Source organism: Chlorocebus sabaeus, chromosome 3, assembly GCF_047675955.1.
Source record: "Chlorocebus sabaeus isolate Y175 chromosome 3, mChlSab1.0.hap1, whole genome shotgun sequence".
Lineage (NCBI taxonomy): Eukaryota > Metazoa > Chordata > Mammalia > Primates > Cercopithecidae > Chlorocebus > Chlorocebus sabaeus.
In genome coordinates, this window is record NC_132906.1 from 90,522,613 (window position 1) to 90,539,232 (window position 16,620).

A 16,620-nucleotide genomic window follows, 5' to 3' on the forward strand; every position below is an offset into this window, starting at 1 on the left:
AGAGTGACTATCAGATTCTTCTGCTACTTTAGCATGCAAAATTGAAGGCTGACATCTGAGAAATGATATTTGCCAAAATAAAATCACACATGAAATTTCATAATCCTGAAAGTCAGAATAAGTGACAGTTTTAGCTGGTTCATAACAGACCTCAAATGACTCTATAAGGGAAATGTTAGTTCTAAAATGGCATGTCCATGATTCAGAAGCTGAGGAATGGTCACGGGTGTTTCTATTTCTTGTTTCTACTAAAATGGACTAGCTTTGAACAGAATATTTGAAACGAGATACATTATTCAAATACTGCATTTTGCTTTACTCTGTTTTGTTACTCCATGCTTCCTAAATGACCAAACGATAATATATGACACACCTAAATGACAGGTATGAAAAACACATGTCAGAAAGCTGACTAATAATCACAGATCACTTTTATTTAGTGCTTTCTGAAAGCTAAATACGTGTTATAAGTTTTATGTGTTTTAACTCATTCTCAAGCAACGGACTAATCACATACTACCAACACCATTTTGCAGTTGAAGAAACAGAGGCAGAGGATAAGTTACTTGCCCACGTTGGCACAAGTAGTCATTGATACAGCACTAACACCCAAGCAGGTTGAGTCCAGAGCGCCTCTTCTCTATTGCCCATCCAGGTTCGGAGAAGGAGCTGTAGCATGAGGCAGAGTTGAAGTGCCCCAGGGGGAAAAATGATACCAGATATGCAACACGCTTGATGTGGTTTCTGCTATAGAGCTACATCTTAAAAGAATGAACTATTATCTGAGGGACTAAGCACATTGAAGCCCACATAGGTTAAATAACTTTCGCAGAGTCAACCTGAGGAAGGAAACTACAGATAGGCACGTTCAGGAGCATCAATCCGAGGTTTATTCTTGGGTCCACTGTGCTAGGCTTTCTCTTGATGTTTGCTGCCCGGATGCAATCACATAAGAGAAAAGTGCTCAGAAGAGTGGCTTGTTCATAGCAAACATTTGCTATGAGGGAGGTATCACCATCATTATCATTTTTCCCTTGGAAGAAGATGAATTAGTTCTCCTTAGCAGATACCTATTTTGTTCAGGAACCAATGCTAGGAATAGGAGACACATCAGTGAAGAGACACAGCTACCACAGAGATGATACATCATGATATTTCAGGTTAAAATATATGCTGAATAGAGGTATAGGCAGGAATTCAGCAGACCTGAGCTTTCTGTGCACCACTTCCCCACCTGGGTGAAGTCAGACTATGGATTCTACACTCAATGTTAGTTATCTTTATTAACATTAGTAGTCATTAAATGTTCAATGGATGCATCTTTTTAAAAACTTATTTTAAAGTCATTTTAGATTACAAGAAAGTCTAAAGATAGCACAGAGTTCCCAAATGCCCTTCACAGAGCTTCCCCTAATGTGAACACTTACATAGTCATGGTACATTTATCAAAACTAAAAAGTTAACATTGGGACAATATTAACGGTACTAAACTAAAGACTTTATTCACAGTTTTCCAGTTTTTAGACTAACGTCTTTTTTTTTTTTTTTTTTTTTTTTTTTTTTTTGAAATGGAGTTTTGCTCTTGGTGCCCAGGCTGGAGTGCAATGGTGCAATCTTGGCTCACTGCAACCTCCACCTCCTGGGTTCAAGTGATTCTTCTGCCTCAGCCTCTCGGGTAGCTGGGATTATAGGTGCTCGCCACCACACCCAGCTAGTTTTTGTACTTTTAGTAGAGACGGGATTTCACTATGTTGTCCAGGCTGGTCTTCAATTCCTGACCTCAGGTGATCTGCCCACCTTGGTCTCCTAAAGTTCTGGGATCAGGTGTGACCCACTGTGCCCAGCCTAAAGTCTTTTCTTCTAGTCCAGGATATTAGATTGCTTTTAGAAGCAACTATTTTGGCCAGAAAAATCATAGAGATCAAAAACTGTGTCTTTGTTGTTTCCATTTAAGTACTTTAAAATACTTGGAGTAATGTATGTTGATGATTTATATTAAAACAGATATTAATTGAAAACCTGCCATTATAAGGCATCATATCATACTTTAGGACATAACAAGGGATAATTTTATATTTTTTCAAGACTATAGTTGGAAATACAATATGTGCAAAGATAAACAATCAGTTCTTTGAATGAGTGTTCAAAGTAGAAGAGGAGCTTCAAAGAAGAACATGTTGAAAGAATAGATGATAAAGCTAGGCTTTGACCCCCAGGAACTGAGAACTACCTGTCCATTCTGGTTGAAAGGCTCTTTCTCCCCACAGGAGTGGATTTGACCTCACTGTGCCAGATGAAGCTTCAGAGACCCATGAGCATGTTAACAGATGTCAAACACTTCTTATCATCTGGAGGAAATGTCAATGAGAAAAATGATGAAGGAGTAACCCTGGTAAGTTCATATATTTGACTCAGAAACTGTTTAAAGAGAGAATTTAAGTTGATTTATAAAACATAGAAGTCATTACAATTAACCTTTAAATAATTGTTGTGATCATAAAAGTAATACATGTCAGTTGTAGAAATTTTGGAAAACACGTAAGTAGGCAAAGAAGAAAATGCAGACCCAGCAGTTGCATTGTTGTGTATCTATCCAAAGAATATAAATCATTCTACCATAGACACATGCATGCATATGTTCATCCCAATGCTGTTTATAATAGCAAAGACATGGAATCAACCTAGGTGTCCATCAAGGTGGAAGGATACAGAAAACATCATACATATACACCATGGAATACTACACAGCTGTAAAAAGAACAAAGCCATGTCCTTCATAGCCACATGAATGCAGCTAAAGGCCATTACCTAAGAGAATTAACGTAAGAACAGAAAACCAAATATCACATTTTCTCACTCATAAGTGGGAACTGAACACTGAGTCCACATGGATACAAAGAAGGAAATGGGACACCAGGGCCCACTTCAGGGTGGAGAGTGGGAGGAGGGTGAGGACGACACACCACCTAAGGGGTACTATGCTCATTACCTGCGTAATGAAAAAATCTGTATATCAAGCCCCTACAACACGCAATTTACCCATGTAACAACATGCACATGTATCCCACTGATCCTAAAATAAAAGCTAGAAGGAAAAAATGCAAAATACTTATGCCACTACCCAGGGAAACCAGTGTCTCTAGGTTGGTATATTTTCTTCAAGCCTTCCTCCTATGTATGTTTTTCCTACAAATTTAAAATAATTGTATGCATTACTTAGTCCATGTTGGTTTTGAAATGTAACTTATTTTAGTGTTCAGTGCTTTTATTTTAGTGTTCAGTGAAACAAACTATGAATGACTTTGGTGAGTGAATTTCTAAATTCAAGCAAACTCCTGTCATTACTTTTTATTGCTCTCAAGCACCGTTGCAGTAAATTATTAAAAGATCAACTAAATTTGGATAAATTTGTATATACTTGATGTCTAATCACCAAAATAAGAACATTTTGCCCTAGTGACCTGTAAAACTTACCTGGGTTACTGTGAGTTACAATTAATGATGACAGAAAGAAATGTAATACCCAGTGGAAAAATTTTTGAGAGAAAGTAAACTAGAATAGGAGAAGGGAGTTCGGAATTCTGAAGTGTGAATTGCATAGAAATGCTTCAAATAAGTGATTCATTTCTCCCATGAAGAAAATATGGTGTGAGGTTGAAGACAGTTGATAAGGAAAGTGATTTAACTAAATAGATAAAAGTTTTGTTGTCTGAAAAGTTTCCTTGAGATCTAATACATTTTTTACATTTATTAAATGCAGATTAAGTGACTGTTACCTCTAGATGGTCACATTCTAAAAATGTGTTGTTTTCTTATGACTTAGAGTTACATTGTTATAGTCTCCTAAAGTTTATAAATATGTAAGTATTGATTCTGGAAAATAAAATTTAGAAAACTCTAACTTTAAAATGTTATAATTGTAAAAGCTTCTAAAATTTTCTCTCTCTTTTCTTCCTTCCTTCCTTCCTTCTTTTTTTTTTTTCGGAGTCTTGTTCTGTCGCCCAGGTTGGAGTGCAGTGGCATGATCTTGGCTCACTGCAACCTCCACCTCCCAGATTCAAGTGATTCTCATGTCCAAGTGATTCTCCTGCCTCAGCCTCCTGAGTAGCTGAGACTACAGGCGCATGCCGCCATGCCCAGCTACATTTTTGTATTTTTATTAGAGACGGGGTTTCACCATGTTGGCCAGGATTGTCTTGATCTCCTGACCACGTGAGATGACCCCCTCAGCCTCCCAAAGTGCTGGGATTACAGGTGTGAGTCACCGCACCTGGCCAGCTTCTAAAATTTTTAAATTATGCTTTCCTAAATTTTGTCTTCCAAAATTGATATTTACAAATTTGTAAACTTTAGAAGACTATAGCAAGGTAACTCTTTCATAAGAAAAGAAAGCAGAGCATATTTAGCATGTTTTGAAAAATAATGCATTCAAACAGCAAAAGCGTTCAGAATTAATGAAGAAATGTAACTGGCCACATGCTATGAACAAAACAATAGTGACCAAAATTCTTTTGTCATGGATCCACATTTCAGTTGGGAAAATGGGTACTAGACACTATAAATGAGCTAAATATATAGGATCCTAGCAATAAATGCAAGGGAAAAAACAACACAGGGACATGTTGGTCATATTGTTGCCATCTTGGATGGATAGACAGGAAAGATCTAACCAACAAGGGTGTTTTCAATAATGACTTCAAAGAAGAGAGAGCACAGTGGGGCTGTGGAGGGAGAGTGTTCCAGGCTGAGAGTGAGAAGGGCAAACCACAAACTCCTACAGTGTCAGGGGCGAGTGTGGTGTGCCTGAGAAACAGCAAGGAGCCCGTATGGCTGAAGCAGTGTCAGCAAGGAAGGAGAGGTGCTGGGACCAGATCACACAAGCTTTTATGGGCCTATATGAGGACCACAGCTATGACTCTGCATGGGTTGGGAAGATAGTGGGAAGTTCAGAAGAGAGGAGGGGCATGAGCCTGCTCCATTTTAAAAGGATCACCTACTCTGGCTGTTGTGTTAAGAACTGACTGAACATCCTTCTATAAAGACACATGCACACATATGTTTATTGCGGCACTATTCACAATAGCAAAGACTTGGAATCAACCCAAATGTCCATCAGTGACAGACTGGATTAAGAAAATGTGGCACATATACACCATGGAATACTATGCAACTGTAAAAAAGGATGAGTTCATGTCCTTTGTAGGGACATGGATGCAGTTGGAAACCATCATTCTCAGCAAACTCGCAAGAACAGAAAACCAAACACTGCATGTTCTCACTCATAGGTGGGAATTGAACAGTGAGATCACTTGGACACAGGAAGGGGAACATCACACACCGGGTCCTATTGTGGGGAGGGGGGTGGGGGGAGGGATAGCATTAGGAGATATACCTACTGTAAATGACGAGTTAATGGGTGCAGCACACCAATATGGCACATGGATACATATGTAACAAACCTGCACATTGTGCACATGTACCCTAGAACTTAAAAGAACTGACTGAAAAGGACAGGGGCGAACCTGAGAGTTTGTTTAGGAGGCTTTTCCAGTAATCTAGGCAATCAGTGATGTAGCTCAGACAACAGGGGTAGAATTGTAGTGCAATTAGACCTCCTAATAAGTGTGTTGTGTGAGATAAAGTGAAGGCTTTAGAATGACTCTAAGCATTTTTAGCTTAAACTACCAGTGTGATGGAGATGGCATCAAATGAGATGAGGCTGAAGAAGACACAAACCTAAAGCAGGAAAGATCACATCAGTTCTGGAGATACTAAGTTTAAAGTGCCTCTTAGCCATCTTAATGGAGCTGTTGGATTTGTGGTTGGACATTGGAGTCTGGAATTCAGATCTCTAGATGAAAGAAAGAATTTGGAGAACATTAGCATATATGTGATATTGAAAGTTTTGATACTGGATGAAGTCACTACTTATATGCAGAAGGAAAGAAATTTGGGACCAAGCCATGGAGATGAAGAAGAGGAGGCTCCAGAAAGGAGATGAGAAAGAGCAAGCAGTAAGGAAGGTAGAAAACCAAGAGGACAAAATGTCCTCGGAGCCAAATGAAAAGTTTGAGGAAGAGGGAAGAATGATAGACTAGTAAATACTGCTGAGTGGTCAGTTAAATGGGAAATGTGAATTGGGTATTGGACTTAGTAACTTGGAGGTCATTGACTTTCTCTTGGAGGACAGTTTCAGTGGACTAGTAGGGTCAAAAGTCTGATTGGTGTGAGTTGTTTAATTAATTATTTATTACATGTAATGAATTAATGCCTAACACATAATAGAAATACAATAGAGCCTTTGTTTCTTTGTATGGTAGAATATATTACAACTTCATATTTTTTTTTAAAAAAACACTGCTAAGTAAAAACAAAATGCATACTTCAACCACTGCTAAATAAAAGAGCATACACACTTCAGTAGAGAAGCTATTGAAACAATCAATACAGAGCAATAAATTGCTATGATTTTCAAGCATTTTCAATTTTGACTTTCCTTGTGACCTTGTTTTTATTGAACAGAGAGCATAAATGTTGCAAATAATTGTTCTAAAATAACCAAATCTTGTGGTCATCATTTTTGAGCTTTTAACAAGAAAGTAACAATGAATAAAAGACTAGAATGAAAATTACAGCATTTAACAGCCAGTGGTTTGGTTTGATTCACATGTCTGAATTGGTTAGTCTGTGTATGTTAATAACTGTCATTTCCTTGTGTTTTCTTTTCTGTAAGCTATATAGTGTATTTATCTATTATGGCGACAAGGAGAAGACGACACTTTTGTTCACAGATTGATTTCTAAACCTGAGTTGGAATGTCAGTTGTGGTTCAAAATTAAGCATAATTTTTCACACTGTTAAATTGTTATGTGCAAAAGAGAAGAAACTAACAACAAAAGGTTCAATGGGAATAAACTTCTAATAGGACAGGTTTGGAGTTGACTTTACCTCCTTTATTAGAATTGCAGCAAAATAACCAAACATAACATATCTCTTTTTAAAAGGGATCTTTTAGTTTACATTATCTTCTTGTTAAAGTAAATAGGAGCCTCAGAAAACGATACAATTTTAATAAACACCATGCTACAGAGTCTATGAAAATGAATTTGTCAGTTTGAGAATATAGTCTTTGAAAATATTAATGTGATAACTAGCATATATATTATGAAGACATTGTTTTATTGTTTACTGTGTTAGCACATAATTTGATATATCACATCTGGCCTTGAGGCTTATTTATTTGCCTTGTTAGGAAAGAATTATTCGGGAGATGCAGGTATCAAGCAATTTTATTTTTGTCACCTTTATTTCGGTAATGCTGGTTCATCCCTTACTTACAGCTGGAGACAGCCATTGATTTTATGGTCATTTTTAAAGAATACAACTTCTGTGGTCACTTTATGTCATAAACCAACCTCAAATTAAAGTGTCCAATCCCATATTACAATTAAAACTCTCAACTTAAGTCAGGAGTTGTCGAATTTTTGTGCCATACTTCCCAGTGACCCTTGGGTGTAGCCCATGGATCACCTTTCAAAATAATTTTTAAAATGTAATAACAAATGGGGCATAGAAAATAAATTATGTTGAAATATAGTCATCATAATATTAAAAGTCAATATTGCACTCTTCCAAATGGTCCTTTGTGCTCACTTGGCTTTCGGGAATTTGGGGACACTCCAGATTCCCTCAGTTAAGCTGTGCTTGCTCCATGAGGCACCTCCTAAAATAGAACCAGAAATGACCACAGCTTCATGGGTAAACCAGCCCATCTCTTGCCATTTACTTTGTGCCTGCACGAATCAAAACCAGTTTATTTTATGTCCATCAGACTACTCAGGATATGTAGCTTCTCAGAGTGGTATCTACAGCCTTTCTCTGCCATACAATTCGGAGTTACTCACATCCACCCTGACACCACCATCTACACACAGTGGAAAGGGGAAGTGCACTCCTAACACACTGAGAGTGCTCTTTAATAATTGTTCAACACTTTGTCTCATTTTGTCTTTTATTTCTGACCTACTGAGCCCTCAGTCTCGAGGTAGAGTTCAAAAATCATCTGAGAAGGTTTAGGGCAACTATTTTGCAATCTACATATGTAGTCTCACTTTGGGATATGATTTATAGTATTTTCATACTTCTGTCAAAGCTGAGATAGTAAAAGTCCTGTGTTAGTGTTATGATGCAATGGATGAAGAAGACCTGAAATTATTGGCCAACAATCATGACTGAACCTAGGAGGTATTTGAATTGTCCTCAAGATTAGTTTTCATTTCTTCCTAACATAGTTTTTATTAAAATATAGCATTAGCCTCAGCATAATCTTCAAGCTTCAGAGTGGCAGGAGTCACAGAGCTTCAATAAGAACAGATTCATTGGGAATATATAATAATAATTAACGTTTTACATACAGATTAGTAAAAAATCAGATGCACAAATAAAAGGGTAAGATAATTAAAAATGACAGATATTTTCCAAGTTATACATGTGGAAAAGACTTAAGCCTCTGGCAAAGATGATTACAATGTACAAATATGATGAAAAAACACAGGAATGTTATCTTTGATTATGTCAGAAATTGTAATTGATGTTTTGCATTAAAGAGTAAGCAAAATTAAGAGGCAACAGGTAATTTTCTGAGAGTAATATTTGCAACAGTTTTCCCAAAATTTCAAAATTTCAAAATTGCAGAGTTCGTAGAAATTAATAAAAAAAACCCACCTCTCTCTGGAAAATAAGCAATAATAAGAATCAATTCACAAAAGAAAAATATCCAACTAGCCTATGTATATGACAAGAGGACCACTGTTGGGAGTTAAGTAAATGCAAATTATTTGAAATCATTTTAGAAATAAATAATAATGAAAGCCAGAAAAGCTAAGGGTCTGTGCAAATGGATTCTTTCACACACTGCTGGACTGTGGGTAAATTGGTACATTCTAGAACTCTGCATGGCAACATGCCACATGAACTTGAAAAAATGCTCATTATTTTAGAATCAGGATATATCAGAAGGAAATCACTATGAACATATATAATAATCACCAACAAAATAGTTTTTAAAAGCAATATAAAAATGGTAATTACATAAATATCCAACAATTAGGAATTAGCCCAGTCAATGAAATGTGTCTGTATAATTGTATACTATGCTTTTCTAAAAATCTAGGATTTAGAAGCCCAACAGCACCATGATAAAGAGGCCAGAGAGACCCAACTCGGTGCTCATCCTGGAAGTCTCCATCACTTCCAAGCTGTGACTTGTGCTAGCTTCTTAAACTCGGAGTTATCATCTTCTCATATTTTAAGCTGGAATAATAAGAGTGCCACATTGTAAGATAACCAGGCCCAAGGAGGCCGTGCGTGTAAATCACTCAGCTTATTGTCTAGTTCGTACACAGTGAGCTCTCCATCAAAGTTAGCTTTTAAGGGATCCAAACATTCAACAGCATGGAAAATATGAACTATATTTGAATAAAATAAATTGCTAGGTACACAGTGATTCTAATTTTATTTAATATGATTTTAAATTGACAAATAATACTTATATGCATTTATGGGGTACAATGTGGTGTTTTGATATATGTATACAGTGTGAAATGGTTAAATCACACTAAGTTAACCTATCCACTGCTTTTCTTTTTTGTTGAGACATTTGAAATGTATTCTTAGTTGTTTTAAAATGTATAATACATTTTTTATTGACAGTAGTCATCCTGCTTTGCAATGGATCTCAAAACATATTTCTCTTGTCTAGTTGAAACTTTGCACCCTTTGACCAACAACTCTTCATTTTCTCTCTTCCCCTCCCCTAGTCCCTGGCAACCATCATTCTTCTCTCTACTTTTATGAGTTTTACTGATTTAGATTTCACATAGAAGCGAGATCATGCAGTATTTGTCTTTCTGTGCCTGACTTATTTCACTTAACATAATGGACTTCAGTTTCATCCACATTGCTTCAAATGGCAGGGTTTCTTTCTTTTTGAAGAGTGAATAGTATTCCATTACGTATATATACTACATTTTTATGTATTTACCTCTTGATGAACACTGAACTTGGCTGTTACGAATAGTGCTGCAGTGAGCATGGGAGTATGAATATCCCTATGACATAGTGACTTCCATTTGTTAGGATATATCCTGGAGTGGGGCTTCCGGATCATAAGGTAGCTGTATTTTTAGTTTTTTGAGAAACATCTATACCATTTTCTATAATGGTTATACTAACTTACATTTCTACCAGTAACATACAGATATTCCCCTTTCTCTGCATCCTTGCCAACACTTACTTGTCATCTTTTAAAACAGCCATCCGAACAGGTATGTGGTGATATTTCATTGTGGTTTTAATTTGCAGCTCCCTAATGTTGAGTAATGCTGAGCATTTTTGCGTCAGCCCATTAGCCAATTATATATCTTCTTTCGACAAGTGTCTGTTCAAGTCCTTGGGCCATTTTTAAACTGGGTTATTTGTTTTCTTGTTATTCAGTTGTTTGAGGGTCCTGCTTTTATAAAGGGAGTTGCATCGTCAAATAGAAAGAAGTCACCAGAATCTGAAAAGCAAAGCATTTATCCAGAAAGTCCAATTGTCAGTATCTTTAATGTCTTTTTATATTTTACATATTTTAAACTCTGAAAAATAAATAAAAAGTAATTTAAAGTTAGAAAAAGCTTTCTGGATTTTACTCGAATACATGCTTGAAAGGGCCCAAGAATGTGTTGCTCTTAAAACCCAGGCAGGGCCCTCTTGGTATTTAATCTGTGGACATTGGCTCTGTGCTGCCTTAAACCCTGTCCAGAGCGATTGATTCAGCTGAGAACCAACACTGAAAACAATGATAATGCTACTTATTTTAATTTCTATAAATATTGGGTTGAGGTACTATTTTTCAAATATCAGAACTGTCTTTTATTTGGGAAAATAAATGGAAAATCTCAAATTTCAGAAATCATTGGTATAGCATGTTTTCTAGCGATTAACACTATCAGTAAATGAACAGGCTGTCAAAGACTGAGATGCTGTAATAGGAAATGGGCACAGTGCTGGGGGCTTTGACCTGATGCAGTGAAAACTTATATGGGATCATAAAAAGAGAAGATGTTCTAATGACTGAATGACCCTGTTGTCTGTCTTTCCCAGGCCTACGTCACACTGAATATGTGTGTGTTGGGGGGCAGTTTTAGAGGAGATCCCTTCTAGAGTAGACTCAGTCTCCCAAATGTGGAGCCTGGGATTCTCCTGTGCTTTCATAGCTGGGAAAGCACTAAGACTTGGTGATGGTTTTGCAAAGCACACCAGGAGGCAATATGCCACATTCACCAAACAAGACTGTGCCTGCACTGATGGAGAGCCATGGGAAAGCTGAAGCAAGCATATAGATATTGTGTATCATCCAGAGACTAAATGTTAATATAAAATTAGTATGTGGAAGGGTGAGGGACATAGAAGTGATTTACAGAAAGAAGAAAAAAATTATATTAACATACAAAAATGATGGTGTGAATGCAAGATGTATTAGGAGCCTCAGTATGGTAGTGTTATCCTCGTGGCTTGACTTCACTGTGTGACTGCGTGTCCACTCTTCTGTGCTGTTTCAAGTCTGAGTGCTGGAGGCTGCAGAGCATGGCCTCAGATCTCAGTGACCATGCTTCTTCCTTGGGTCAGTTACCTAAATGCTAAACCACTGCTTCTCCATCTGCAAAATAAGGGCAACAATCATATCACAGATGGTAAAGATTAGAAGAAATAACTCACAGCTTTTATACCTAATGTTTTAGAAGCCTCTCCAACCACCTGTCCTGCTTTGTAGCTACATAGGTGGTTTCCAAATTGTAATTTTTGTGGGAACTGTGTTTGCAAATACGCTGCTGCTGGTTCACGGCAGAAATGATCACCATCTCCGTGTTTCTCACAAGACCCTTAAAGTAGCAGGAGAGGAATGTTCTGAGATGCGGTAGTGATCAACACTTACATTTGGGCACCTGGTATCCTCCAGTCATAGTCAGGACAAGTAGTAGGAGCATCAATTCCATTTCATAAATAGGTATTTTTGGTGTTTTGGGTTTTTTTTGTTTTGTTTTGTTTTGTTTTTTCAAATCTTTTAACTCTAAGTCTAACATGTTCTTAGTGATGAGAAACTATATCCCATGGGGGCTAGCGTTTGCTTACGGATTCAGAAGTTGATTGCCTGTAGACTGAAGATAATGCTCTTACCTCCTGCTATTGTATTATGAAAATAGAAAAGTTGGTTATCTCATGTGATTAAGTAGAGGTATTCAATTAGGGTTTTCATTTGTTTGTTTATTTTGGTTTTGGGATTACCTAGAAGTAAACTTGCCAGCGTCCACAAAGGTTACTGGTAGTAAAACTTCGGATGGAGTCTCTAGTGAGTTAGCTAGGACTTCTAGTCTTCCTTCCTAGCTGTGCTTGTGATGACTGGCCCAGGGTTGGACTAAGTTCTAAATGGTGAGAGCCAATTTTTGCTTTATGGAAAGCAAATCTAATCTTGCAGGGATTGGCCCTGTGAACTTGGGATCATTAGTATCAATTGCTAACCAGAAAATGGATTCATTCTTGATTCCATTTGTAGACTCCGCTTTATGCTAAAAATTAGTTTCTTCTGAGATTCAGATTATTGCATATAGCACAGAGTAACTGCCAATCATTTATTGATTATTCAAATAATGTAGAATCAATTTAGAAGCAGATGAATAGATTAATTCTCTAGGATAGCAAGTATATAAAATTATATTTTCTAAAATACTTGTGGATATATCATTTTTGGGACTGTTTCCTAGAATATTAATAGGATTAATTCTATATGTAGCAAGCCTGGGAAAATCTATGTGAAACAGTGTCTTAATTTAGATGAATATATTTATTCTAATGTAGTTGAGTTACAAGAAACAAACATATATTTACACTCTGTAGATTGAAGAGCCTGATTAGGTCCAAAGGCATAAAAATAAATGTTTTTGTTAAATTTTATCAAAATGTACACATTTAATAAGCCTTTTTGACTTTAATTTTGTCTTTGTAATAAAAACACAGTGGAACAGAGCTATAAAATTCCATGCTATCAAACCTAGAAGATGGCATTGATTTTACTACTTTTAAGGTTTTTTTCTTTCTTTTATGATAGTTTTCTTCTTCCTAATTCTTATGTTTATAAAATAAATTATGTAGTTGCTTAGTAACCTCATTAGAGTGTGATGAGAGTTGATATAGAAATAAAGGCTGCTACCTTAGAAACAGGAATTCCCTCACCTGAAAAATGTAAAAAATTCTCCAAACTATTGTTCCAAAGGCCTTATTTCTAAACTTAAGATTCCATTAAAAAACTAATCTGGGGCCAGACGTGGTGGCTCATGCCTGTAACCCCAGCGCTTTGGGAGGCCAAGTCAGATGGATTACTTGACCCCAGGAGTTCAAGACTAGTCTGTGTAACACACAACATGGTTAAAACTAGTCTCTACCAAACAAACAAACAAACAAAATTAGCTGGGTTTAGTGGCACGCACCTGTATTCCCAGCTACTTAGTAGGGTGAGGTGGAAGGATCACTTGAGCCCCGGAGATTAAGGCTGCAGTAAGACATGATTCCACCACTGCACTCCAGCCCAGGTGACAGAGAGAGACCCTGTCTCAAAAACATAATTAAAAAAGAAACTAAAAAACTGGGAGAATGTTAGAATGGTAGCTACACAATGATTTTTAAGCCACTACCAGAATTAGTTAATCCTTTTTAGTGTTCCTGTGCCTTTTACACATACAGAAGCATCACAATGATCACATTTCCTGTTTTTAGTTATTCTTTGAATGACTTTCTATAGCACCAAGTTCAATGCCTGGAATATAGAGCTAATCAGCAAATATTTTACCTTTGGGCAAGAAATGGTAAGCTTTTCAATGATTATATTCTGTATTTTAAAATACTCAGATTGCATTGAAATGGAACTCTCGGAGGGGGATGGGAATTACATGAAAAAGTGCACACTATCAGAGTCAGAAGGAAAATGAATAACCATAAGCATCCTTTCAAAGACTGATAATTACACCCACTTATACCAAATAAATAAAATTACATGTATGTTCTTTTGTTTTTATGGTCTCTGTATTTTAGATCCAACATTTCATTAAGTAGCTCTCTTTAAACCACTGAGTGAACTGCATGAATACCACTACTTTTAAAAAAATGGATAATAAGATGTCTCTTCACTGCAGTTACACATGGCGTGTGCGAGTGGCTACAAGGAGGTGGTGTCTCTTATCCTGGAACATGGTGGAGACCTCAACATAGTAGATGATCAGTATTGGACTCCCCTCCATTTGGCAGCCAAATATGGCCAGGTAGAGTGATTTTCTGAATTCTTTTAAAAATAATTTTGTACAATTAATGAATAATTTCATATTCAATTTTGATTTGATTTTAAATTATGTACTAATCATTATTGTAATTTGACTTTTAATAGTATCTTCCTACTGAACAAATAATTTTATGGTTAAAGGAAAATGCTTATATAAGAGCACACAAAAACATGTTCCTTGTGTATCTGAATATTGTAGTCAAATCATTGAATAATCAAAATCTGTAAACATTTGTCATGGAGTTAAAATGTTTTTCATATTATATAGACTTCATAAGCTTACAGTTTCATGAATCTGTAATAATTATATGTTTTCTACAGCTAATATTTTATTCATGGCAATAGTAGGACAAGTAACTTAGTTTTACGCATATTTGGAGATTTAAGTTAATGTGTTCATTTCAGAACATTACTTTGGGGTAACAATCACATCTAGTAAATTTGTAGTAAGTTAGATCTCTAAGAGACTCACCATTATGTAAAATAATCTATCATAAACTTCAGCAGTGTAACTGTCAAAAGAATTGAAAGTGTTTGCATTTCATGTATTTTAGAAAAAAACATATTGCATGGAGAAGTTCTTTCAAACAAAAAAGAACATTGTTTTGACAGCACCTCCTGTAAAAAAAGATCCATGTATTCAATACATATATTTAAGGGTCTACTAAATATCCCTGAATTGTGCTTCTACGGTGATTCAGTCTCTTTATCTGTTGCTGGTCTGTTCCAGCTTTTCATTTCTCCTTGACTGAGTCTTGATGGGTTGTGTGCTTTTAGGAATGTATCAGTTTCTTCGAGGCTCTCCCATTGGTTCAATATATTTGCTCATAATATTCCATCACGATGCTTTTAAATTTCGGAGCCGTCCGTGGCACCGTCTCCTCTACCAGTTATTTTTGAGTTGCTTGCTATTCCAGGGTTATTGTCATAATTAACGTGGAGGAGCAGGAAGAAAAGTGTAAGTTGGCGAATTTTAAAACAGCTGTTTCTTCTTTTAAAAACACTAATTTCTTAAAGTCTTGTAAAGCTTGGTAAAGAATGATACAAGAACATTAATGTATCATTATTTTCACATGAAACCTGCCTGAAAAGCAGGGAAATGAGTATACGTTTCTGCAACTGTTCCATTATAAAGTATCTATTGCAGTCTTTGGCTCTCCATGTTGAGCGTGTCTAAAGGTAATCAATGTTTCCTGACTTATAAGGAGAATCTAGATGTTTATTTTCTTATCCTGGAAGCTGTACTGACCAAGGCATAAAGAATTAGATTCTGATTAGAATCCGAAATTCTGATTAGAATCAGAAATTTTATCCCTCAAGCAATCAGATGAAGCTACTGACCTTTTTCTCAGAAATGCATAGACACAAAAAGTATCCCTACCATTTCACAGGTTGAGTCCTCTATGAAAATTAGGCATAGACCTTCCAGAGGCCCCTAAGAAATCCTGCTCTGCAGAAATAGAACCTTCTTTTTTTTTTTTTTTTTTTTTTTTTTTTTTTTTTAATGAAGGAGTCTTACTCTTTCGCCCAGGCTGTAGTGCAGTGGTGCAATCTCAGCTCACTGCAACCTCCGCCTCCTGAGTTCAAGCAGTTCTTGTGCCTCAGCCTCCCAAGTAGCTGGGACTACAGGCACTCACCACCACACCTGGCTAATTTTTTCTATTTTTAGTGGAGACAGCGTTTTGGCATGCTGGCCAGGCTGGTCTCGAACTCCTGACCTCAGGTGATCCACCTGCCTCGGCCTCCCAAAGTGTTGCATTCACAGGCATGAGCCACCGTGCCCTGCCAGAAATGGAAGCTTCTCTCCAGGAAATTATGCTTCTAATAAAGCTATGCTATATAGTAAGAATTGAGAGACAAGATCAGCCAGATAAAATTTGTATTATGTGGTAAAAAATCTGTAATTAGTTTGAGTGATGAAAATGGATTTTTAAATGTTAATTTATATAGTTAGATTTAGCAATAGAAAACCCTTTAATGATTAACATATATGCCACACATGATACATGCCATGCGTCAGTGATAGAGGGAACGTGAGCCCAATCTAATTGCCCCTTCTTTCAGAAAGCTTCCTAGAGATTCCTGTCCCTCAAAAGTCATAAGACACAGGAATCACTGAATGATAAGGCAGAGAGAATTAGTGGCTATCAGTGTTATCACCTGCCTTTACCTGTCACATTCCAAAAACTTCCCAACCTTTTATTAATCTCTTCTTTCAAATTAGAGAAACACAGTCAGGAACTTACATG

The 16,620-nt window shown here is 36.6% G+C and overlaps 1 protein-coding gene across 4 annotated transcripts in view; it reads left to right on the forward strand.

Annotated features, from left to right (window-relative positions):
• The window catches only part of MYO16 (myosin XVI), a 702,722-nt gene that overhangs the window by 281,869 nt on the left and 404,233 nt on the right, over window positions 1-16,620 (forward strand). For all 4 annotated transcript variants that reach the window (XM_073014491.1, XM_073014490.1, XM_007960876.3 and 1 more), the window contains exons 6-7: window positions 2,268-2,392; window positions 14,229-14,354. In XM_073014491.1, the coding sequence (XP_072870592.1) occupies window positions 2,268-2,392; window positions 14,229-14,354 (251 nt within the window). The remainder of the gene's footprint in view (window positions 1-2,267; window positions 2,393-14,228; window positions 14,355-16,620) is intronic.